We start from the raw sequence: 26792 nt of genomic DNA, 5'->3' as shown, positions 1-26792 counted from the left end.
AAAAATAAAGAAAGAAAGAAAGAAAGAGCAAAGACAACTCTCAACCTGCAGTGAATCAAGCATTGTCTGGCTACTTCCAACGGAGGTCCAGTATACTGCAGACCTGATGACCTTCTATACTTGGGGTGGTATCCTGAAAAGAATCCTGAGAAGTCTTGATTTCCCTCTTGATTCTGCCTCTTTCCTGCTGCCTGGCAGCAATGAAACCTTTGTTTCCTCTTTAGTCATGGGGTGGTTGTGGCAATCCTAGAATCAGAGCCAGTGGATGTGGATTTGTGCAATCACTATTGTCTTCTTTCCAATTTGCTGAAGGGCTGGACCTGGTTGGTCATGACTAGAGTCTCTTTTGAGTGTTTGTATTAAAATTGTAGAATTGCTTACTGAAGCATTTCCCAGAGACAAGATCTTTCCCCTACAAAGCTGGACATGCAGCCGTGAAGATGCCTGTCTCAGCTTCAGCACCTCCCAGGCTCCTGCTTTCACTGTGTTTGTGCATTCTCAGACTTCACAGGAGCTTAGAGAGGATGCACAAGGGAGAATGTGGTGATTACACTGTCCCTTTTGGATATTATTTCAAATGCAAATTTTTAATTTACTTTTAACTCAGAATAAATGTTCAGACTTTAATAAATTTAACCTAACAGTCATCCTCATGGCCGAATTGGTGATACATGGCTCAGAATCTAATGTGACTGGGGCTTAAGGGGGAATCGCATAAGCATATCAGTGCTGTAGCTCCAAATGGGTGGCAGAAAGCCATATTTTATTTTTATTGCAAAAATTGTAATTTGGAAGCCCATTTCAGTTAACTCTGCCATTTCCTGAGTGTAGGAGCTATTTCAGTGACAAAAGTATTGTACACATAAAGCCAGAGACACTAAAAAAGATTGACTTTAAAAACGTATATATTTTCATTTGTATGAAATAGAGCCATTTATAAATCTCCTTCCTCCCTTTTTCTCTTTCTTCTTTCTCTCTCTTGCAATTCTCACTTCTGGGGCTTGTGTAATGCACTTCTTTCTTATTTACCCTAAATCTAGTACCACTTGGATGACTTGTCTGCAGAAGGATACATATTTCCTTTCCTACTGTCCATTTGTATTTTGGATTCCATTAACATACATTTATATATTTATTTGTAACCACCGTGAACAATTCTTGCTTATTCGCTTGTAAGTTATCACAGAGTAAGTGCTGCAAGCCCCAGGAAATTACATTCAATAAATATTTATTGACTACATTGTGCTCATGGGACTAGAAGGCAGTCAATGAAATGTCTTTCTAGTTTGTGCATTAATCATCAGGCTACCGGAGAGACTGTCTGGAGGCTGTGTGGGATGTAGATTATGTTCTCCACTTCAGGTTGTTTCAGTCCCATGGTGGGCCATGAGTTCTGATTTGAATTGTATGTGGCCTCTCTGATGAAAACTTGAGGCGCTGTCTTCCTCCTGCATAATTTTGCTTTATATAATGAACTCTCCATATAGTGCTTTAAGTCTGGCAAAATATAAGCCTGCACATTTTTAAAAACACAGAGTGAAACAATCCTATTGTGAGAAAGAATTCCAATCTCCTGACAAGCTGCAGTATTCTCATAACTTTCACCTATACCAGCCCTAAGTCATTTGGCAAACAGAATGTCTTTCCTCTACTAGGAGATCTGTCTTACCACATCCTTCTTCTACACTTTCCCTTCCAATTCCAGTCCTTGCTCTCCCTTATCCACACTCACTTCTTCCTGTGATGGTACAAGTTTCCTTTGAGGGACTGCATCTCCCTGGGTTCAAATGACCAGGAGGGGTGACAGCTGAGAGCATGGCTATCTCTTCTCTCTTTATCCTCCACAGATTCTTTGAGGATGGTAGTTGCTGTGACTTATTCATGCTGGTATCCTTGGCTTCCTCAGTGCCTAGGATATAGTAAATACTCAATGAAAGCTTAATTTAATACATGAATATACAAATTTCTTGGCACATGGCAGGGGCTCTGTAAATGGTTGTTGAATAAAAATACATGCAGCAGGAGAAGTACATGCATATTATATCTTTGTTTCTCCCAGTCTGAACATATGTGAGAATAATTATTGCTCAGTGTTTTCTGTTGTACAGACATCCAGGATCATCCTGCAGGAGTGATCTCACTGGACCCAGGTCTTCAGAATTTCCTAGATCTTGACATTAAGCCCTTAAATTCTCAATAAGTATTTGTCAAATAAATTCTGCATTGACCAGCATGTTGGGAACTGTACAAAACAAAACTCAGTCTTTCTACATGGCATCACCCTTTGGCTCTTCCTCTGAACAAGAGGTCACTTCATCCTTTCTCCTACTACCCTTCCTTCCATTATAAGGAGCACATAGTCTTTCTACATGAGGTCACTAACATTTCATCAGTTGGGGTTTTCTTCCAGGACATTTCCTTAATCATCAAAATTCAGGGAACTTATTTAGCCAGATCATTTGACCAGCAGCTTTATCTACTCAACTAAGACAAATCTCACAACTTATAACCAAAGAGGTCTTTGAGCAGCCAATAGAGATGACACAGAGTCATCTACTAAATCATTGCGGTAATGGCAGAGCCTCTCACATTCTCACTGCTGTTATGTACAACTCTAAATAGCATGAATTTTTTGCCTCCAAGCCCAAGTAGATTCATAACACTGTTGGTGGACTCATTTCAAAAAGTACCAAATAACAACAAGATTTCAGTAAACAAGACCATAAGAAATGGGTACAAAGACAGATGAAACCAAGAGCCTGTGACAATTTAGAGTGAATTGAAGGAGGGGATGTGGCTGACTGTTGTCCAAGTTGTCCTATTCAGGTGGACCTGTGTGGTTCAAATATGATTCAGATGTAGAGTCTCCAGCCAGGGTTACCATAAAAGTATACATGACTAAAGACTGAAATGGACTATGGGTAAAATGCAGTAAAGGTCTACACCAAATATAATATCCTGAGTGTTTTGAGGAACAGCCAAGATGACAGAGTAGGAAGACCCTGAGCTCGACTCCTCCCATGGACACACCAAAATTAGTGAGAATGACATGAAGCTGAACCAAAAAGATTTTCCACATCTAAATATATAAAGAAGGAACCACAAGGAGACAGGTGGGATAGGGGGCAAAGACATGGTGTAGTCAAGACCCACAATCCTGGCGAGGTGACCAACAAATAGGAGGATAGTCACAATTGAAGAAGTTTTTCCCAAGGAGTGAGGGGTCCAAGCCCCACAGAGGGCTCCCAATCCCAGAGGTCCTTTACTTGGAAGGTGAGTCCCCAAACATCGGGGTTTGAAGGCTAACCAAGTTTGCATATGGGAGAGCTGGAGGCCTTTGGGAAAGAGACTCTGGGCTTGAAGGGTACATGCAAAATTTCACACTCTCTGAGACCCACTGCAGAAGCAGTAATTTGAAAGGAGACCAGGTCAGACCCACTTGCTGATCTTAGAGAGCCCCTCAGAGAGGCAAGAGGGAAATGGGACTCCCACTGGAGACATAGACAATCAAGGCAGCCATTTTTAAAAAAATGGGCAAAGATGTTTATTCCATATTAAAAACAAACAAATAAAAGGAAAGGCAAACAAGTTAAAACCACACACCACCTGATGTCAGTAGGGATGCTGGTATTTTAATCTACCAATCTGTTTGTAATGAAGGCTTTTAAACAATCCCACTTTCTATAATGGAAGCTTTCAAAGGAGCTGGGCTAGCTGGTATGTGTAGGTTAACATTTAATAGGCTCTGGATCATTCACATCCAGATATCAATCTCTGTGGTTTTTTTTTTTTTAATTTTTATTTTACTCTATTGGAGCATAGTTGATTAACAATGTTTTGTTAGTTTCAGGTGTATAGCAAAGTGATTCAGTTATACATATTCATGTGTCTATTCTTTTTTAAAATTCTTTTCCCATTTACATTATTACAGAGCATTAAGCAGAGTTCCCTGTGCTATACAGTAGGTACTTGTTGGTTATCCATTTCAAATACAAGAGTAGTGTGTACTCCAAACTCCCAGTCTATCCCTCCCACCCACCCTTCACCTCTGGTAACCATAAGGTCCTTCTTTGTTTCTGTTTTGTAAATAAGTTCATTTGTATCATTTTTTAAAGATTCTGCATATAAGCGATATCATATGGTATTTGTCTTTCCCTGTCTGACTTCACTTACTATGATAATCTCCAGGTCCATCCATGTTTTTGCAAATCACATTATTTCATTCTTTGTAATGACTGAATAATATTCCATTTCATATATACTACATCTTCTTTATGTATTCATTTGTTGATGGACATTTAGGTTGCTTCCATGTCCTGGCTATTGTAAACAGTGCTACAATGAACATTGGGGTGCATGTATCTTTTTGAACCATGTTTTTCTCTGGATATATGCCGAAGAGTGGGATTACTGGATCATATGGTAGCTCTATTTTTAGTTCCTTAAGGAACCTCCATACTGTTCTCCACAGTGGCTGTACCAATTTACATTCCCACCAACAGTGTAGGAGGGTTCCCTTTTCTCCACACCGTCTCCAGTATTTACTGTTTGTAGATTTTTTGATGATGGCCATACTGACAAGTGTGAGATGATATCTCATTGTAGTTTTGATTTTTATTTCTCTAATACTTAGTGATATTGAACATCTTTTCATGTGCCTCTTGGACATCTGTATGTCCTCTTTGGAGAAATGTCTGTTTAGGTCTTCAGCCCATTTTTTGATTGGGTTGTTTGTTTTTTTCATATTGAGTTACATGAGCTGGTTGTAAATTTTGGAGACTGATCCCTTGTCATTGCATTGTTTGCAAATACTTTCTCCCATTCTATGGGTTGTCTTTTTGTTTTGTCCATGGTTTTCTTTGCTGTGCAAAAGGTTTTGAGTTTAATTAGGTCCCATTTGTTTATTTTTGATCTGTCTAGGAGACATATCAAAAAAGATATTGCTGTGATTTATGTCAAAGTATGTTCTGCCTAATTTTCCTCTAAGAGTTTTATAGTAACCAGTCTTACATTTAGGCTTTAATCCATTTTGAGTTTGTTTTTGTATATGGTGTTAAAGAATGTTCTAAGTTCATTTTTTTTACATGTGGATGTCCAGTTTTCCCAGCATCATTTATTGAAGAGACTGTCTTTCTTCCATTGTATAGTCTTGCTTCCATTGTCAGAGATTAATTGACCATAGGTGCATGGGTTTACTTCTGGGCTTTCTATCCTATCCCATTGATCTATATTTCTGGTTTTGTGCCAGTACCATACTGTTTTGATGACTGTAGTTTCATAGTATAGTCTAAAGTCAAGGAGGCTAATTCCTCTAGCTCTGCTTTTTTCCTCAAGATTGCTTTGGCTATTCGGTGTCTTTTGTGCCTCCATACAAATTTTAACATACTTTGTTCTAGTTCTGTGAAAAATGCCATTGGTAATTTGATAGGGATGGCATTGACTCTGTAGATTGCCTTTGGTAGTAGTCTTTTTGACATTATTGATTCTTTCAATCCAGAACATGGTATCTCTTTCCATTTGTTTGTGCCACCTTCAATTACTTTCATCAGCATCTTACAGTTTTTGGAGTACAGGTCCTTTGTATCCTTAGGTAGTTATATTCCTAGGTATTTTATTCTTTTTGATGTGATGGTAAATGGGATTGTTTCTTTAATTTCTCTTTCTGATCTTTTGTTGTTGTTACTGTAGAGAAGTGCAAGAGATTTCTGTGTATTAATTTTGTATCCTGAAACGTTACCAAATTCATTGATGAGCTCTAGTATTTTACTGGTGGCATCTTTAGGATTATCTACGTATAGTATCGTGTCATCTGCAAACTGTGAGAGTTTTACTTCTTCCTTTCCAGTTTGCATTTATCTTATTCTTTTTCTGCTTTAATGCCATGGCAAGGACTTCCAAAACTATGTTGAATAAAAGTGGTGAGATTGGACATTCTTGTCTTGTTCCCAATCTTAGAGGAAATGCTTTCAGCTTTTCACCAGTGAGCATGATGTTAGTGGTAGGTTTGTCATATATGGCCTTTATTATGTTGAGGTAAGTTCCCTCTATGCCTACTTTCTGGAGTGTTTTTTTTTTTTTTATCATAAATGGGTGTTGAATTTGTCAAAAGGTTTTCTGTATCTATTTAGATGATCATATGGGTTTTATTCCTCAATTTGTTATGTGGTGTATCACACTGATTGATTTGTGGATATTGAAAAATCCTTGCATCCCTGGGATAAATCTCACTTGATCATGGAGTACATCATAATGTATTGTTGGATTTGGATTGCTAGTATTTTCTTGAGGATTTTTTACATCCATGTTAATCAGTGATATTGGCCTATAATTTTCTTTTTCTGTGGTATCTTTGTCTGGTTTTGGTATCAGTGTGATGGCGGCCTCATAGAATGAGTTTGCAATTATTCCTTCCTCTGCAAGTTTTTGGAGGAGCTTGAGAGTGATAAGTGTTAACTTGCCTCTAAACTTGTCTAATTCTTCATAGAATTCTCCTGTGAAGCCATTGGGTCCTGGAATTTTGTTTTGGGAGTTTTTAAATCACGGTTTCAATTTCAGTACTTGTGATTTGTCTGTTCATATTTTCTATTGCTTCTGGGTTCAGACTTGGGAGATTGTACCTTTCTAAGAATTTGTCCATTTCTTCCAGGCTGTGCATTTTATTGGCACATAGTTGCTTGTAATAGTCTCTTATGATCCTTTGTATTTCTGTGGTGTCCGTTGCAACTTCTCCTTATTCATTTCTAATTTTATTGATTTGAGCTCTCTCCCTTTATTTCTTGATGAGTTTGGATAAAGGTTTATCAATTCTATTTATCTTTGCAAAAACCAGCTTTTGATCTTTTAATTTTTTTAACAATGTTATTGGAGTATAATTGCTTTAAAAAGGTGGTTACATTCTGCTTTATAACAAAGTGAATCAGCTATATATATATACATATATCCCCATATCTCCTCCACCTTGTGTCTTCCTCACACCCTCCTTATCCCACCCCTCTAGGTGGTCACAAAGCACCAAGCTGAACTCCCTGTGCTTTGCAGCTGCATCCCACTAGCTATCTATTTTACATTTGGTAGTATAGAGAAGTCAATGCCACTCTCTCACTTCGTCCCAGGTTACCTTTCCCCCTCCCCATGTCCTCAAATCCATTCTCTACATCTGTGTCTTTATTCCTGTCCTGCCCCTAGGTTCTTCAGAAAAATTTTCTTCTCTTTTTTTAGATTCCATATATATGTGTTACTATACGGTATTTATTTTACTCTTTATGACTTACTTCACTCTGTATGACAGTCTCTATGTCCTTCCACCTCACTACAAATAACTCAGTTTCATTTTATTTTATTGCTGAGTAATATTCCATTGTATATATGTGCCATATCTTCTTATTCCATTCATCTTTTGATGGACACTTAGGTTGCTTCCGTGTCCAAGCTAATGTAAATAGAGCTGCAATGGACATTGTGTTACACGACTCACTTGGAATTATGGTTTTCTCAGGGTATATGCCCAGTAGTGAGATTGCTGGGTCATACGGTAGTTATAATTTTAGTTTCTTAGGGAACATCCATACTGTTCTCCATACTGGCTGTATCAATTTCCATTCCCACCAACAGTGTAAGAGGGTTCCATTTACTCCACACCCTCTCCAGCATTTATTGTTTGTAGATTTTTTGCTGATGGCCATTCTGACTGGTGTGAGGTGATACCTCATTGAAGTTTGATTTGCATTTCTCTGATGATTAGTGATGTTGAGCATCCTTTCATGTTTGTTGGCAATCTGTATATCTTCTTTGGAGAAATGTCTATTTAGGTCTTCTGCACATTTTTGGACAGGGTAGTTTTTTTTTTTTTTTTTGATATTGAGCTGTATGAGCTGCTTGTAAATTTGGAGATTAATCCTTTTTCTGTTGCTTCATTTGCAAATATTTTCTCCAATTATGAGGGTTGTCTTTTTGCCTTGTTTATGGTTTCCTTTGCTGTGTAAAAGCTTTTAAGTTTCATAAGGTCCCATTTGTTTATTTTTGATTTATTTCCATTTCTCTAGGAAGTGGGTCCAAAAGCATCTCGCTGTGATTCATGTCATAGAGTGTTCTGACTATGTTTTCCTCTAAGAGTTTTATAGTGTCTGGCCTTACATTTAGGTCTTTAATCCATTTTGAGTTTATTTTTGTGTATAGTGTTAAGGAGTGTTCTAATTTCATTCTTTTACAGGTAGCTGTCCAGTTTTCCCAGCACCACTTACTGAAGAGACAGTCTTTTCTCCATTGTATACTCTTGTTTTCTTTATTAAAAATAAGGTGAACATATATACATGGGTTTATCTCTGTGCTTACTATCCTGTTCCATTGATCTATATTTCTGGTTTTGTGCCAGTACCATACTCTCCTGATTACTGTAGCTTTGTAGTATAATCTGAAGCCTGGGAGCCTGTTTGCCCCAGCTCCGCTTTTTCCTCAAGTTGTCTTTTGCTATTTGGGGTCTTTTGCATTTGCATACAAATTGTGAAATTTTTTGTTCTAGTTCTGTGAAAAATGCCATTGGTAGTTTGATAGGGATTGCACTGAATCTGTAGATTGCTATGGGTAGTATAGTCATTTTCACAACATTGACTCTTCCAATCCAATAACATGGTATATTTCTTCATCTATTTGTATCATCTTTAATTTCTTTCATCAGTGTCTTATAGTTTACTGCATACAGATCTTTTGTCTCCTTAGGTAGGTTTATTCCTAGGTATTTTATTCCTTTTGTTGCAATGGTAAATGAGACTGTTTCCTTAATTTCTCTTTCACATTTTTCACTCATTAGTGTGTAGGAATGCAGGAGATTTCTGTGCATTAATTTGTATCCTGCTACTTTACCAAATTCATTGATTAGCTCTAGTAGTTTTCTGGTAGCATCTTTAGGATTGTCTATATATAGTATCATGTCATCTGCAAAGAATGATAGCTTTACTTCATTTTTTCCTATTTGGATTCCTTTTATTTCTTTTTCTTCTCTGACTGCTGTGGCTAAAACTTCCAATACTATGTTGAATAATAGTGGTGAGAGTGGACAACCTTGTCTTTTTCCTCATCTTAGAGGAAATGGTTTCAGTTTTCCACCATTGAGAATGATGTTAGCTGTGTGTTTGTCATATATGGCCTTTATTGTGTTGAGGTAAGTTCCCTCTATGCCTACTTTCTGGAGGATTTTTTATCATAAAGGCGTATTGAACTTTGTCGAAAGATTTTTCTTTATCTATTGAGATGATCATATGGTTTTCTCCTTCAATCTGCTAATATTGTTTATCACATTGATTCATCTGCGTGTATTCAAGAATCCTTGCATTCCTGGGATAAATCTCACTTGATCATGCTGTATGATCATTTTAATGTGCTGTTGGATTCTGTTTGCTAGCATTTTGTTCAGGATTTTTCATCTATGTTCATCAGTGATATTGACCTGTAGTTTTCTTTCTTTGTGACATCTTTGTCTGTTTTTGTTATCATGGTGATGGTGACCTCAGAGAATGAGTTTGGGAGTGTTCCTCCTGCTGCTATATTTTAGAAGATTTTTAGAAGGATAGGTGTTAGCTCTTCTCTAAATATTTGAGAGAATTCTCCCGTGAAGCCTTCTGGTCCTGGGCTGTTGTTTGTTGGAAGATTTTTAATCACAGTCTCAATTTCAGTGCTTGTGATTTGTCTGGTTATATTTTCTATTTCTTCCTGGTTCAGTCTTGGAAGGTTGTGCTTTTCTAAGAACTTGTCCATTTCTTCCATGTTTTCCATTTTATTGGCATATAGGTGCTTGTAGTAATCCCTCATGATCCTTTGTATTTCTGCACTGTCAGTTGTTACTTCTTCTAATTCTATTGATTTGAGTCTTCTCCCTTCTTTTCTTGATGAGTCTGGCTAATGGTTTATCAATTTTGTTTATCTTCTCAATGAACCAGCTTTCAGTTTTACTGATCTCTGCTATTGTTTCCTTCATTTCTTTTTCATTTATGTCTGATCTGATCTTTATGATTTCTTTCTTTCTGCTAACTTTGGTTTTTTTGTTCTTATTTCTCTAATTGCTTTAGTTGTAAGTTTATGTTGTTTAATTGAGATGTTTCTTATTTCTTAAGGTAGGATTGTATTGCTATAAACTTCCATCTTAGAGCAGCTTTTGCTGCATTCAATAGGTTTTGGTGTTTTCATTGTCATTTGTTTCTAGGTATTTTTTGATTTACTCTTTGATTTCTTCAATGATATCTTGGTTATTAAATAGTGTATTGTTTACCATCCATGTGTTTGTATTTTTATAGATTTTTTTCCTGTAATTGATTTCTAGTCTCATAGCACTGTGGTTGGAAAAGATACTTGATACAATTTCAATTTTCTTAAATTAACCAAAGCTTGATTTATGACCCAATGTATGATCTATCATGGAGAATATTCCATGAGCCCTTGAGAAGAAAGTGTATTCTGTTGTTTTTGGATGGAATGTCCTATAAATGTCAGTTAGTCCATCTTGTTTAAAGTATCATTTAAAGCTTCTGTTTCCCTATTTATTTTCATTTTTGATGATCTGTCCATTGGTGAAAGTGGGGTGTTAGAAGCCCCCACTATGATTGTGTTACTGTTGATTTCCCCTTTTATAGCTGCTAGTATTTTCCTTAGGTATTGAAGTTCACCTATGGTGGGTGCGTAAATATTTACAATTGTTATATCTTCTTCTTGGATTGATCCCTTGATCATTTTGTAGTGTCCTTCTTTGTTTCTTCTAATAGTCTTTATTTTAAAGTCTATTTTGTCTGATATGAAAATTGTTACTCCAGCTTTCTTTGTTTTCCATTTGAATGGAATAACTTTTTCCATGACGTCACTTTCAGTGTTGTGTCCCTAGGTCTGAAGTGGGTCTCTTGTGGACAGCATTTATATGGGTCTTGTTTTTGTATCCATTCAGCCAGTCTATGTCTTTCGGTGGGAACATCTAATCCATTTACATTTAAGGTAATTATCGATATGTATATTTCTATTACCATTTCCTGAATTGTTTTGGGTTTGTTATTTTAGGTCTTTTCCTGTCTGCTGGTGGGTGGAGCTGGGTCTTGTCCCTCTGGTGTCAGGGATGTGCTCAGGAAGACTTTAAGCAGACTGTCTGCTGATGGGCTGGGCTGTTTTCCTGCCCTGTTGGTTGTTTGGCCTGTTGCATCCCAGCACCAGAGCCTAAAGTCTGTTGGGTGGGGCTAGGTCTTGGGGGAAAATGGTGGCCTCCAGAAGGGCTAATATCAATAAATACTCACCAGTGCTTCTGCTGCCAGTGTTTTTCTCCCTGCAGTGAGCCACAGCCACCCCCTGCCTCTGCAGGAGACCCTCTAATACTAGCAAGTAGCTCTGGCCCAGTCTCTTATGATGTCACTGCTTTTTTCCCTGGGCCTTCCTGCACAATAGACCTTGGGTGACCCCTCCAAGAATAGAGCTTCTGTTTCTTCCAGTCCTGTGGAATTCCTGCAATCAAAGCCAGATTCTCTGGGACTCCTCCTCCCGTTGCCAGACCCCCAGGCTGGGAACCTGATGTGGGGCTCAGGACTTTCACTTCTGTGGGAGAACTTCTGTGGTATAATTGTTTTCTGGTTTGTTGGCCACCCACTTGGCGGGTATGGGATTTGCTTTTATTGCAATTGCACCCCTCCTACTATCTCATTGTGGCTTCTTTTTTGTCTTTGGACTTAAGGTATCTTTTTTGGTAGGTTCCAGCGTTTTATTTTTTTAGATGTTTTTTCAGCAGTTAGTTTTGATTTTGATGCTTTTGTAGGAAGGGATAAGCTCTCATCCTTCTACTCTGCCATCTTGCTGGCAAGTCTCTAAAGGCAGCTATTTTTGAGAGCTCACTCTACCACAAGGACACTGGTTCTGGCAAGGACAATTTTGACATCTTCCCTCTAGCCTATTAACACTGGAGCCAGGTCCCATGCACCAGTAGTCCAGAACCAGCTCTGGGACTCCCTGGGCTATGCAGTCAACTATGCCAGGAACCAGCAATGCCCACCAGTACGATAGGATCAGCCCAGTGACTTCCTGGGCCACATAATCAACCATGCTGGACCCTATACCACCCACCCATGTACTAGGAACAGCCTCATGGCCTCCTGGCACACACAGCCATGCTGGAATTTAGCACTACTCACCAGCAGTACTTCAGTAGCTCCAGGACACCCAAGGCCCTAGCCCTGTCCACTAGTGGGCCAGTATCAGGGCTGGGACCCCCTAGCACATGCAGTCAGCTATCCCAGGACCAGGATGTGCCCATCAGTGACTGGGAGCATACACACAAGGCAGGACTGGCAGCCAGCTGGGCTGGGAAATAGCCCTGCCAACCAGCACACTCACAGTAGTTGGTCCCACCACAACAGATGGGCCCATTCAGCCCACACAGAAGGCACACCAAGATAATATATCTCTAGTGTCCAAAGGGGAATGTGCTACTGGTACCCAATGGAATCTGCTACATAAGTTCTTTTCTCCAACACTGGAAAAAATAACTGACCTAACTAATATATACAAATAAACACAGAGTCTTGGGCAAAATGAGACAACAAAGAAATATATTCCAAATGAGGGAACAAGATAAAACTCCAAGTGAAGGACTAAGTGAAGTGGAGAAGAGCAAAGCACTGAATAAAGGACTGATACTTATACAATAATAGAAGGGGACCTTAACACCCCACTTATATTAATGGATGATCTTTGAGACACAAATCAACAGGAAAACACTGGAAACAATGCATTAGAGAAACAACACATTAGATCAGATGAACTTAATAGACATATATAGAACATTCCATCCAAAAGTAGCAGAACACACATTCTTTTCAAGGGCACATGGAACATTCTCTAAAAATAGATCACATACTGATCCACAAAACAATCAATAAATTTAGAAAAATTGAAAACATATCAAGAGTCTATTCTTTTTTAATATTTTATTTATTTATTTATTTATTTGGCTGCATCAGGTCTTAGTTGCAGCATGCAGGATCTTTGTTGTGACATATGGGATCTTTAGTTGTGGTGTGTGGTCTCTTTGTTGCAGCACATGAGCTTCTCTATTTGCAGCATGTGGGTTTCTCTCTAGCTGTGGCTCACGGGCTCCAGAGTATGCAGGCTCAGTACTTGTGGCATGGGGGCTTAGTTGCGCTGCAGCATGTGGGATATAAGTTCCCCAACCAGGGACTAAACCTGTGTCCCTGCATTGGAAGGTGAATTCTTAATCACTGGACCACCAGGGAAGTTCCTAAGCATCTACTCTGACCACAATCAGACTAGAAATCAACTACAAGAAAAAAACCGCAAAAACTGCAAAAACACAAACACATGGAGTCTAAACAATATGCTAGAAAACAACCAATGGGTCACTGAAGAAATCAAAGAAGAAATAAAAAATACCTGGAGAGAAATTGAAAGTGGATCCAAAATCTATGGTGTGCAGCAAAAACATTTACAAGAGGGAAGTTTATACAAGTGTACATCAGGAAACAAGAAAAATCTCGAACAAATAATTTAACCTTAAACCTAAAGGAACTAGAAAAAGAAACAAAATCCAAAGTAGTGGAAGGAAAAAAATAAAAAATATCAGAACAGAAATAAATGAAATAGAGACTGAAAAAACAATAGGAAAGATCAATGAAACTAAGAGCTGGTTCTTTGAAAAGATAAACAAAATTGATAAATCTTTAGCCAGGCTCATCAAGAGAAAAAGAGAGAGGACCTAAATAAACAAAATCAGAAATGAAAAAGGAGAAGTTACAGATCAATACTTCAGAAATACAAAGGATAATAAGAGATTACTATGAAAAATATACACCAATAAAATGGACAACTTAGAAGAAATGGAAAATTCTTAGAAATGCACGATCTCCCAAGACTGAATCAGGAAGAAATAAAAAAATATGAATAGACAAATTAACAGTAAAGAAGCTGAATCAGTAATTTAAAAACTCCCAACTAACAAAAGTGAAGAATCAGGCAGCTTCACAGGTGAACTTTACAAAACATTTAAAGAAGAGTTAACATCTAACCTTCTCAAATTATTCCAAAATACTCAAGAGGAAGGAACACTTCCAAATTCATTATATGAAGCCAGCATCACCCTGATACCAACATCAAAGATACCACAAAAAAGTAAAGTACAGGTCAATATCACTGATGAAGATTCATGCAAAAATCCTGAACAAAATGCTAGCAAACCGAATTAGACAATACATTAATAGTACCACTCATTATGAGCTAATGGAATCTATCACAGGGATGAAAGGGTGGTTCAATATCAGCAAATCAGCCAATGTGACACCCAAGTTAACAAATGAAGAATAAAAATTATAAGTTCATTCATTAGATGTAGAAAAAATTTTGGCAAAATTTAACATCCATTTATGATAAAAACTCTCAACAAGTGGATATAGAGGGAATGTACCTCAACATATAAAGGCCATATATGAAAAGCCCACCACTAACATCATACTTAATGGTGAAATGCTGAAAGCATTTCCTCTAAGATCAGGAACAAGGCAAGGATGTCCACTTTTGTCCCTTTTATTCAACATAGTATTAGAAGTCCTAGTCACAGCAATTAAACAAGAAAAATAAATAAAAGGAATCAAAAATGGAAAGGAACAAGTAAAGTTGTCACTGTTTGCTGATGACATGATATTATCCATAGAGAATCCTAAAGACACCACCAATAAATATTCAAATTAATAAATTAATTCAGTAAAGGTGCAGCCTCCAAATTAATATACAATAATCTGTTCTGTTTCTATGTTATAGCAATGAACTATCACAAAGAGAAATTGAGAAAACAATCCTATTTAAAATCACATCAAAAAGAATAAAATCCCTAAGAATAAAGCTAACTAAGACAGTTTTGTACTCCAAAAACTAGAAAACTCTGATGAAGTAACTTTAAGATGACACAAACAGATGGAAAGATATACCATGATCACAAATTGGAAAAATTAATATTGTTATAATGATCATACTATCCAAGGAAATCTACAGATTAAATGCAATTTCTATTAAAATACCAACGGCATTTTTAAAAAATTTTATTTCATTTTACCCAGTAATTCTACTTCTGGGAAATCTACCCTAAAGAAATAATCAAGAAAGCAAAATAAAATTATCATACAGAAATGTTTATTAGTACCTTAATCATAATGGCAAAAAAATCTAGACATCACCTAGGCTCCCAGCAGTAGGGAGATGGTTAAAGTAATAATGGCACATTCATAAAATGGAATAATAGGAAGCCACTATGATTATGTGACTGAAGACACTTTAATAACATGGGAAAATATTATTAATGTTTTTCTTTAATATCAATGGAGAAATGTAAGCTACAAAATTATCTAGAATCTGACTTCAATTATGTAGTGTAATAGTCATAAAAGAAATTCAACTGTTAACAGGTGTTACTTTTACATTGTGAATTAGTGGTTGATTTGTATTTTTGTTTCTATGTCCTTCATGAAAAAGGTTTAATTTTATAATCTGGAAAACCACCTTGCTTTCATTTTTAATATGATTCAAAGATTATCTGTTAAAAATTCAAGGAGCATACAAAAAGATAATTTAACATTTTCTCAAAGTCTGCATTGTCATGGTAGAGAAAGAAGCAATCATTCATATGGAAAGAGCTCGAGGTCTCTTCCTTTCTAAAGCATTCTTGGGAGAGAGTGGATGACCATGCCTGTGGTGGAGCTAGATTCATCAAAGGGCCTGAGGAGATTAATTTACTCAGCTCATGGGGCTGAGCAAGGAAAAACAGAAGGAGCACTTGGAGGACTTGGAGACACAGCCTTGAGGCATCATCCCTAACTCTATCTTGAACTCTAACCCTGAGCATGCCATTGATAATCTGCACATCAGGCACAGATGACATTTCTTGTTGTCATTGCTCTCAGCTCTGATACCAGAGATCCTCTGACCTCACTGAGCAGGTGTCATGAAGGGTCAGGGTCTATGGTTTGCCTGGAAAGAAGCAGTGGAGCCTGTGATGCCAGAGTCAAGGCAGCCAAAATCTGGCTCCTTGCCCAACCCACTGAAGAGTTTGACCCTGAATCTTGCCCCTAACCTTCTAAGTTCAAAGGGAAAGAGAAGGGCTGTGGAACATGTCATTTCTGTGTAAGCCAAAGCAAGAGAGCTGTCCTCTGGTGTTCCATCAGCTACTGAATGCTTGGGCTCCTGCTGACTGTCAGGTCTCCCTTGAGCTCACACAAGTACCTGATGCAGTAAAAATACCAACATCCCCTCTAATTTAGGGATAATCAAGACAGCGTGTGTAAGGCCGAAAAGGCACCAGGTTTCACTGCACATATAATCAGCTATAGATCATGCTGTGAGTTTTCTAAGTTTAAGAGGACTGATGTGAAGTTAAAAGAGCAAGTCAGTGCAGAAAGATTACAGGTGCCTCACTTTCAGCAAACCAAATATCTGAAAACCAGAATAGCATAAGAGATAAATTTACAGAAGAATTCATTTCACTACCACTTTGAGTAATTGGTTTCCCTTCTACATTTAAAATATAAATTGATTCACCACAACTTATTTTACACACAACATATTAAGCACTTAAGAGTTGCATAAAGGGAACTTAAAAATTAGCATTTGGACATCACTGCAAAGAAAACATAGTTTTCTCTGATTTTAAAAGTGATCATTGACTACAGAACCTGCAAAACACCTCAAATCAATTGCAAATCTCTATACAAAAGAATTCAGGAATTTGGGAATGATTTTTTTGGAAGTTTTTCTCTTAGCTCCTTCTTTGGGCTTCTCATATTCATTTATCTCAGCAAGGCCATCAAAAGAACCCATTTTAAAATCACAGTGGTAGGAGTTTTAAACATACCTCCACATCCTAGGTAAACATTTAACACTTGTACACCCAGAGATATACACGTTAGAGACCTAGGACACCCACAAAAAAGTCAATACAAATAGAGCTGTGCTCTAATGATCAATTTTCCATCATGCCACCTGAGGACACTTTCATTCCAGAACTGTAGCTCCAATGTGTGAAAATGCCAACACTTTCACTTTTAATCAGCTTCTGAAACCTTAGCCTGTTGGGTGCAGGAAAGAAAGAGCTTTCAATTGCCTTTAATTGCCTTTGCCAAACATGTTTATCTGTAGATGTAGAGAGGCTAAAAACATTGACCTCACATGGCCAGAGAAGTTTAGAAAAACTCTTGGATCCTTAAGAACAGCATAGCTGCCTCTCATTTCTGAATGAGAACCCCTAGCAGCATAGAGAGAGCTGAATTAGAATCCTGAGTATTTTATGATTCTAATAAAATGCTTTTCACATCCAAATAATATTGGAGAGTTGTGTTGGGAGCAGAAAGTTCCTGAATATTCAGGAAAGATTGAAGATGAGAAAGTTGTCCTATGTGTACTTAAAACTGGAAGGTATCAAAAGGCTGTATAGCTGAATAGCAGGCCTGCAAGGATTCACAAAGCCCTAGCCAGGGGTTGGCCCCTTGGCCACATCCTGGGTATCCCCTTCAGGCTTTAAAGGCAAAAGAGAGAAGGAATATATGGAAAGAAGCAAAGTAGGAGTTGAATGGAAAATGTCAGGAAGATGAGTGGAGAAGGGAAAAATAAAAGAGAGAAATGAAGAAAAAAGGTAGGATGTATACATAAAGGAAGGGAGGCTGGTGATGGGTGAAAAAGAGTAAAAAAAGAAATAGAAAAGAAAATCGTGAGATAAGATAAAATCCCCCATCAACAACTGACTTAGCTAACTGTCAGTATAAATCCAGGGGTTCAGGTGGCCAGTCTCCACCTTGAACCAGGCACTATCCAAGCCTGGAGCTGCATAGCAATGCTATCTTCCTTTAAGGATTTTTTTCCCTTTTCCACAAAGGGCAAGCTCACCTATCGAAGGCCACGGCTGTCATGGAGTAGATACTGGCAAAGACAGCAGCAATGGGGAAGAAGTTGTGGAATTTGCAGTAGAACAGGCCATAGTACCACTCGTTGTGGACAGCATAAGTGAAGTTCACCACTGTATTGAATGCAGCCATGGAGGCCTCTGCGAAGGCCAGGTTTACCAGGAAATAGTTAGTAACTGTCCTCATTCTCTTGTGAGCCAAGATGATCCACATCACCACCACGTTGCCCACCACGGAGGTCACCACAATGACTGTGTAGGCAGCTGCCCAAAGGACAATTTGCCAGGCTGGCTGCACAAACTGGTTGGGCTCCGAGGTGTTGGTGGAGATGTTTGGGAAGAGGTCTGAGTCCACAGGGAGGACGTTATCCATTCTTCTGCTAAGCGATTAAGCCTTCCTCTCTGTACACACACACAAATCCTTTGCAGCAGGGTCCTGAGCCAGCGCCTGGGGTCAGAGTCCTGTTTAACCAAGACAGGAGGGCTGCAGGCTCTTTCTAGACAGAACTCTTTCCTTGTAAGCAGAAGACTTGACGCTAAGATAAAAGCTTCTAGATGTGCTGTATGCCCTTGGTGGCTTTGAATTCCTCCACTTTCGAGCTTCAGAAAGCACTTGAGTTCTGTAATCTGGAGACAGCGTCTCTCCTGCGTTGAGCTGGAAAAGAGAAAGAAATTCCACGGGTCGCGGTTCCAGTAAGCAGAGATCCTCCACCTTACTGCACCTGCTGCTGCTTGCAACTGCTATTCCTCCTATCTGCAGCGGGAAAGGCAAAGCCCTGTGCTGCGTGAGGACTTCGGGGCGAAGGTGGGGGTGGGAGGTATTAGTCACAGCACGACCTGTTAAAGTTCAGAGCCTGTGGCAGGAATTCTGGGGCCCTGCGTCCAGCTGGAGATTTTTTCCTTTGCTTTCACTACAGCCGCCGCCGCCGCCGCCGCCACCGTCTGCAGCTTTGCAGGCGCCTCTTGGCTCGGGTCCTGCTCGGCTCGGGAGTTAGCAGAACCTTGGCAGGCTGCGCGTGAGGTCTTTATAACCCACTGTAAAGACGTCACTGGGAAGGGGCAGTACCTGGCTACGTGCTCGCCAGTCCCCTTGCGCAGAGCTGCAGCTGCATCATCTGTTAACAACTGTCTCACTGCACCATCTCAGCCACCAAGCCTTTTGCTGCTACCTGCTGTGAGAGTCTGCAAGCCGGGTTCCCCACGCACTCCTCGAGGGGGCGCTAGCTAGGTCCCCTCGGAGTAACTGCGCCAGATGGGGTCCGCAGCTGGAACCGCAGATGAACCAAGGAGAAAGGAAGGATTCGCGAAAGAGCTGTAGCGATGGACGCTCAACATCCAGGGAGGTCAGGAATGCTGCCATAGCTCTGCAGAGGCCCCTGCTTCTGGAGGTCGGAGTTGGCCAAGTGTGGGGGCGACGTGCCAGCGCTCGCTCCGGGCCTCGCTCCAGCCCGAAACGCTCCCAAAATACCTAGTTCCTTTCCCTAGCAGGCCGATCCCCCTGGGAAGCAGTGATAGGTTCTAAGCTTTGGGGACACCTTCCCCAGCCACCCTAGTCCCGTGAAAAGCTCCAGTAGCGCTCTCCAGATGAGGCCCCCGCGCAGGCGGTGGGGACTGGGCTGAGCTCCCTGCGAAGGGGTATGTCTCCCAGGCACGCATCTCTGGGCTCTCTGCCAGCAACCACTGCGGCCTCGCGTTGGCCGTCCCGAGACCAGCAGCCTCTGTCTCCGCGCCTCTCCGGCCTGTGGGCCAGAGCCGGTCCCGGGGTGGCGTCGGGGGCTCTTCCTCCTCTCCCCACCCGGCTGCCAGGTTTGCATAAATACTGGAGGGCATGTCTGCTCGTCTTATCTCCCCACCCCAGACCCGCCCCTGGCGGGCTTCGAGGCCTCGTCCCCTAGTCCAAGACCATTTCAAATGGCCAAGCTGGTACAGGGCGCTGGGAGAAGCTGGGAGGGGCTCGCCAGTAGGTGCCAACCGCTTCGCAGAAACCGAGGTGGACTGAGATTCTGAGGGCGTTCCAGCCAGACGCCCTGGGAGATGAGGTTCCGTGGGCACTCGAATCTTCCGAGCCTTTCTGGGGGCCATCTACCCCTCTGCCCGATCCCACACCTTTCACTGCGGGGACTCGGAACTGTGGGATGTGGGCTGAGATGGGCGCGGAAGCTCGGGTTTGAGTAAGCCGGCACTCTACTGGGAGCCGAGTTTATGCACTCGTTCTGCCTGGTTGAGCGCTTCTCCTGCGAGGGAGCAAAGTATCTCCCGGGAAGCGCTTTAATGTTCAGAAAGGTTTTGTTTGTTTGTTTGTTTGTTTTAACATCTTTATTGGAGTATAATTGCTCCACAATGGTGTGTTAGTTTCTGCTTTACAACAAAGTGAATCAGTTATACATATACACATGTTCCCACACCTCTTCCCTCCTGCGTCTCCCCTCCTGCCACCCTCCCTATCCCACCCCTCCAGGCGGTCACAAAGCACCGAGCTGATCTCCCTGTGCTATGCGGCTGCTTCCCACTAGCTATCTACCTTACGTTTGGTAGTGTATATATGTCCATGCCACTCTCTCGCTTTGTCACAGCTTACCCTCCCCCCTTCCCATATTCTCAAGTCCATTCTCTAGTAGGTCTGTGTCTTTATTCCTGTCTTGGATTTAAGCCGGGCTAAAATCCGTTACTTTCGGGGAATCTGCTAGTTCACTCTGCTTTTGTTGAATCCTGGAATTTCAGCGTTTATATGAATCGCATGTTGCACTGCCTGGTCCTCCAAGCACCCTTAAACCCTGAAAAGAAAACTCCAGTGATACCTTGAAGAGAACAGTGCTCACCCTGCCCCATCTCACCCCACCCCACCCCATTTAGAGAGGCAGCAAAGGAGAGCCTTCCTGTGGAAGGGAACACCTTCTCTTCCACTCTGGATCTCTCACTTCTGCTTCCACCACCTCGCAGAGCTGACAGAGAGTGTGAGTATGTATGTGTGTGTCCACCTTTAATTTTTCCTCCCAAGCTGTCTTAAGGCTATCTTTCCCTCTTTCTCCCTGTCTGGTGGAGACAGCCTGACTTTTTCTAAAGGAATTTTACTCAATGCTTGGGGGTGGGGTGGGGAGAAAGAGAATAAATCCTAAGTAAATAATAAAAGCTAAATATAAATAAATTTAAAATAAATGCTAAAAAGTCAGGATTTATCTATTAATCCTCCATTAGTGGGGCAAGATGATAATTTGAACCAGGTACTACTGTGCTGTGGATATAGCCTAGAAAACATTTACAGTATAGTGACAGAGAAAGAGACAATTACCTACACAAAATGGGCAGTATTATGATGAGCAAAGGTATTTAGGCCTGATAAGAGAAGAGGGAGGCATTAATCTATACAATGAGGGGAACCAGGGAAGAGTGTAGAAAATCATATCTGTGGATTTGAATGTTAAGCCTGAAGAATGTTAAGGATGAGAGGAGGCTGAGTGTGAAAGGGAGGAGAATATCCCATATATACATTTCATATGTCAAATCATGTCACCCTGCTTAAAGTCCCACAAGGTCCAGCTAACTCAGAAGAACACCTACATTTCTTTGGTCTTCAAGAGTCTGCATTCCTGGCCCCGAAGAGTAGGTGAGGCTGGCTTTGGTGGCTCCTTCCTCTTCCTGGATCCTCATGGCTGGTAGCCATGTCCTAAGTATGTATGACTTGCTGAAGTTAATTTCTTTCCCACAAAAAAAACAAAGCATATTCATGATAGTTTCACATTAATAAAATGACTCAGCCATATAGTAGCAAAAGTTGTCCTTAATTCACACACACACACGCACGCACACACACACGCACGCACACACACACCTTATAAGCAGGGACTTGCTCTGGCATCACTCCTTCCCCACACAGGGAATAACTTTGTTTGCAAAATTTTATCAGTAAGATCCTATATATGCTTTTTTTCTCCAAGAGTTGATATTTGTTTCCTTAGCTCTCCTTTCTACTGAACTTCCTCCTTGGCACACAACACAGACCCACCAGGCTCAGAGAAAATTCTGACAACCTAGTATAAATTCTTTCTTATTTGTCCAGGTCCTTTAATAGTATAGGCAGAAATACAAACACAATAGCCATACATTTACACATATAGGATTTTCACTATCATCTGAATTTTGTTTTTCTCACTCAAAATATTGTTTGGATGCTTCAGAGACAACAGGTAGATTTAACTCATTCTTTTCAATGGCTAAGTATTATTCTTGTGGTATAGATGTATCATAATTTATACACTCTCTTCCCTATTTGTATTAAAATTCACTTTGCTTCCAGTTTTTCCTGCTAAAGACAATGCTACTATAAACATTTTTATGTCTCCACAGTCTGATGCTTTATTTCAATGGGATAGATTCCAAGTGGAATTGCTAGGTAATGGATTGTATTTATATTCATATGCATATATGTATATGTGTTGTATGTTTCTATTTTATGTTACCAGATTGCCTTCTAAAAGGGTATAACACTATAACATTTCACTAGTGATTACCGTTTTCCCCACATCACCTACAGTAATAGATATTAAGGTTTTTTTAGTTTTGTCAGTCTAAAATATGTAAAATATGTTAACATTATTAATACATAGTTTTTATTTTCCTGACAACTAGAGAATTTGGACTTCTTTTAATATCTTTTGGCTATGTGGATTTTCCCTTCTATAAATTGTCTATTCATACCCCTTTGTCCCTTTTTCTGTTGGATTGCTTTCTGGTCATTTTTTTCTAGGTGCTCTTTGTATGTTATAGGTATAAACACTTTGCATGTCATAAATATTTCAAATATTTTTTCTAGTGTTATTATTTATCTCTTGAATTTATGTATTTTCCATAAAAATGTAAACAATTTTAAAGTAGTCTGTATTTGCTTTAATAGCTTTTGGGGTTTTTAAGTTCTGGTTTAAAAGAACCTCTCCAAATCCTGGCTTTTTTCACATTGTTTCCTAGATTTTCTTTTCAGTTTTTTACTGTTTCTTTTTTTTTTACATTTAGGTCTTTAATTCACCTCGAGTTTGCTATTTTATATTATGTAAAATACTTTTTTCATATAGTTTGCTCATTTTCACAGCTCTATCCACTTTCATAGTGAGTTAAATCATTATCCTTGTCATAGAATAAATTTTTGAATATATGTGATTTAATATTTATATTCTCCAGTCTTTCCCACTGATCTATTTATCTATTTCTATAGCAACATTATACATATAATTCATATGAGCTCCTACTTTTCCTAGCCCACTTGCAATGAGGCAGAGCCAACTAATTCAGCCAACAGGATGTTAGTGGAAATGAAATGATATGTATCACTTCCAGGCTAAAGCATAGAAGTGTGTGTGGGGGGGCAGGGGAGGGAGTAAAAGAAAGAGAGTGAGAGAGAGAGAGACTTCTCCGTATATTGTCTCCTGCCAAGTCCCAAATGATGCAGCTACAAGAGGCCAGGTCCCAATCATCTGGAATTCCGGAGTGACTGCATAACACAGGCCCCTGCCAAATCATTATGGACATGTAGCATGAGCAAGAAATGAATTCTTCTTGTGTTAAAGCAGTAGGGGGGCTTCCCTGGTGGCGCAGTGGTTGGGAGTCCGCCTGCCGATGCAGGGGACGCAGGTTTGTGCCCTGGTCCGGGAGGATCCTGCATGCCGCGGAGCGGCTGGGCCCGTGGGCCATGGCTGCTGGGCCTGTGTGTCCGGATCCTGTGCTCCACTGCGGGAGAGGCCACAGCGGTGAGGGGCCCGCATACCGCAAAAAAAAAAAAAAAAAAAAAAAGCACTAGGGTTTGGGATTAATTTGTTACTCGCTGTGATATAGTAGCTTATCCTGACTAACACAGAAATAAAATATTCTGATACTGGTAAGGCAAGTTCACATAAGTGCTCACTTCATGATTTTCTTATCTATTTTGGGACTTTAAATTTTAGTATTTTTAATTCAATTTTAAAAATTCCAAACAAAATAGACTGCAGTACTATTCTAATTGGAACTGCCTGTAATTTATTTAATTTTGACAGAATTGACATTTTTGATACTAGATTTTTTCTTCCAAGAACATGGTATGCCTTTCCATTTCTTCAAGTCTTGTTTTATGCCTTTCAAAATGATTTTATAATTTTGGTTAAAATAGATCCAGTCTTTTGATTAAATGTATTTCCATGTGTTTTGTTTCTATTGTAAATGAAACATTTTCCTTTTTTACCTTAGATCAAAGAAAGCCTATTGACTTCTGTGTATATGTATTTGTTTATATGTGTCTGTGTGAGTGTGTGTGTGACCTAGCCATCCTACTAAATTTCTTATTCAAGAAAATTCTAGGGTTTTCCACTTGAGTTTCTGTAGTTTTCAATCACATCTTTAGCATTTTCTTGTCTCATTGAATTTCCTTTACCTTTCAAAACAAAGTTGAATTCAAAACAGTGATAGCAGGTATTTCCATACAGTTTCTGAAGTTAATTAGGATGGCTTTGGTTTTTTACCATTTAGGATAATATTTGTTGTTAAATTTGCTAAACAGTCTTTTATGTTTAAATAGCTTCCTTCTGTTATATTTTGCCTTGAAGTTTTCATTGGAATGTCATATCATTTCTTTTTATTAATGCCTTTTTCGGGAGTTGATATGAATGTGCAATTTTTTTCACTAACTTGTTGACACAATGGATTAAATGGATAGACTTCCCAACACTGACCCAAACACTGACCTACCCTAACCTTCCTGGCACGAATTCTGCTTGGCCAGAGGCTATATCTTTCCTTTGATACATTGCTGGAATCAAATTGCTCGTGTTTTATTTAACATTTTTGCATCTATTTGCCTAAGCGAGATTGATGTCTGGCTTATTTTCCTCTTTTCCTTTTCTATCTTTTTTTTTCATGGTTTTATCTCATTTATTTACAGAAATAAATATATTTATTTACAGTAACAGAAAGATGTTCAGGAAAACAGGCAAATTGCAATATAAGGTTTTGGTATCAATGTTATGTATCAAAAAGTGAACTGCGAAGCATCTAATCTTTAACTATGGCCAAAGTATTACTCCTGGTCCCTGAACCAGCAGCACTGGCATCACCCGGAAGCTACTTGGGCATGTAAGTGCTTGGGCCAATGCAGAACTATCAAACTAGGTAGGCATTTTAATAAGACTGTAGGTCTTATTACACAGTGTTCCTTGCAGCACTATTTACAATAGCCAGAACATGGAAGCAACCTAAGTGTCCATCAACAGATGAATGGATAAAGAAGATGTGGCACATATATACAATGGAATGTTACTCAGCCATAAAAAGAAACCAAACTGAGTTATTGGCAGTGAGGTGGATGGACCTAGAGTCTGTCATACAGAGTGAAGTACGTCAGAAAGAGAAAAACAAATACCGTATGCTAACACATATATATGGTATCTAAAATAAAAAAAAAAGGTTCTGATGAACCTAGGGGCAGGACAGGAATAAAAATGCAGATGTAGAGAATGGACTTGAGGACACGGGGAGGGAGAAGGGTAAAGTGGGATGAAGTGAGAGAGTAGCACTGACATATATACATCACCAAATGTAAAACAGGTAGCTAGTGGGAAGCAGCTGCATAGCACAGTACTTTGAGACCACCTAGAGGGGTGGGATAGAGAGGGTGGGAGGGAGACGCAAGAGGGGATATGGGGACGTATGCATACATATAGCTGATTCACTTTGTTATACAGCAGAAACTAACACAACACTGTAAAGCAATTATACTCCAATAAAGATGTTTAAAAAGAAAGACTGTAGGTGACTCGTATGCACATTAAAGTGTGGGGAGCTTAAAAGAGGTCTAAGTGTTTTCCAAATTTCTCAGATGATAAGAATATCTTGAGTTGCTTGTTAAATAAACATGTTATCATTTTCCCCTAAAAATTCTAATTTGGTAGGACTGGATTGAGGCTCAGTGATCTGTGCTTTTATCAAGTACTTTGGGTCAGTCTTCTCTTCAAGCAAGTTTTGGAAATAAAGGGGTCTGTTATTTAAAATGAAGCATGAAACTAGATGATTCCTTTCTTCATCTCAAGAAAATTTTCTTCTAGTATTTTTTGAAATTATTACCTCTTTTCCATTAATCCTTTTTTCTCCTTTTGGGACTCTTATTTTTGGCATGCTATGTCTCTTGTATTACATTCTGTGAATGTTTTAAAAACTACGCTTCACCCCTTGGTGGTAACTAGTATCTAAAAGATGAAATAACAGAATAGAAAATGTCAGAGTGCATAACACATAGAGTAAGGGTAAGTATTGTTTTGTGAAATTTTTATTTCCATTACAGCCTTGTGTGAATTGCAGTAAAAAAAAAATTTGAACGTGATTCTGAAAGTTTCTTTAAAATTTCCTCATGGTTTCCATCTTTTTTATATTTCTGATTTGTGATCAAATATATTTCTTGCACTTGATTTTTCTCAACCTTTCTCTTGGGTCTTTTAATACAGATGTAGAGAATTTTAGCCAAAATGTTTTTGTTTAGTTTCTTGAATCTCCTTAAGGATACTTACTGTTATTGTAATGTTTTATTCAGGTGTTCATGTAACTCCTTCAGCAGCTGTCTTACCTGAACATGTTTTCTGGTCGTCTAGCTTCATTCTTTTTCTGACTGCTAGGTACCATTGCATAGATTGCTCTTTTCTTCCTTACATTACCAGGACTCAGGTGGAAGCATTCTAAACAGTGGACATTTAGTGATTACCCAGGTCATGAAAGAAGTTGTGGGATTAGGGTTAGGGTTGTCCACTCCCTCCCCCAACATACAAGCTATCAAAGTCCTGCTGTGATGCCAGGGAGCATACCTGCCTTCATTCTCTTAGCCTTTTTCTGCCCCAGGGGCAGGGAGACCTACCTCTTCCTTCCT

The 26792-nt window shown here is 39.4% G+C and overlaps 1 protein-coding gene across 1 annotated transcript in view; it reads right to left on the bottom strand.

The window, feature by feature from the left end:
- TACR1 (tachykinin receptor 1) overlaps nucleotides 1-18739 on the bottom strand; it is a 94258-nt gene extending 75519 nt beyond the window's left edge. Inside the window, exon 1 of the mRNA XM_022563069.2 lies at nucleotides 17902-18739. Within this exon, the coding sequence (XP_022418777.1) occupies nucleotides 17902-18290 (389 nt within the window). The 5' untranslated portion in view covers nucleotides 18291-18739. The remainder of the gene's footprint in view (nucleotides 1-17901) is intronic.
- Between the last annotated feature and the right edge of the window lie 8053 nt (nucleotides 18740-26792).

Source organism: Delphinapterus leucas, chromosome 13 (genome assembly GCF_059928025.1).
Source record: "Delphinapterus leucas isolate spDelLeu-1000000601 "Yukka" chromosome 13, BTC_Dleu_Yukka2, whole genome shotgun sequence".
NCBI lineage: Eukaryota > Metazoa > Chordata > Mammalia > Artiodactyla > Monodontidae > Delphinapterus > Delphinapterus leucas.
Note: the sequence above shows the minus strand (reverse complement) of the source record. Positions and strands in the feature narration are given on the sequence as shown.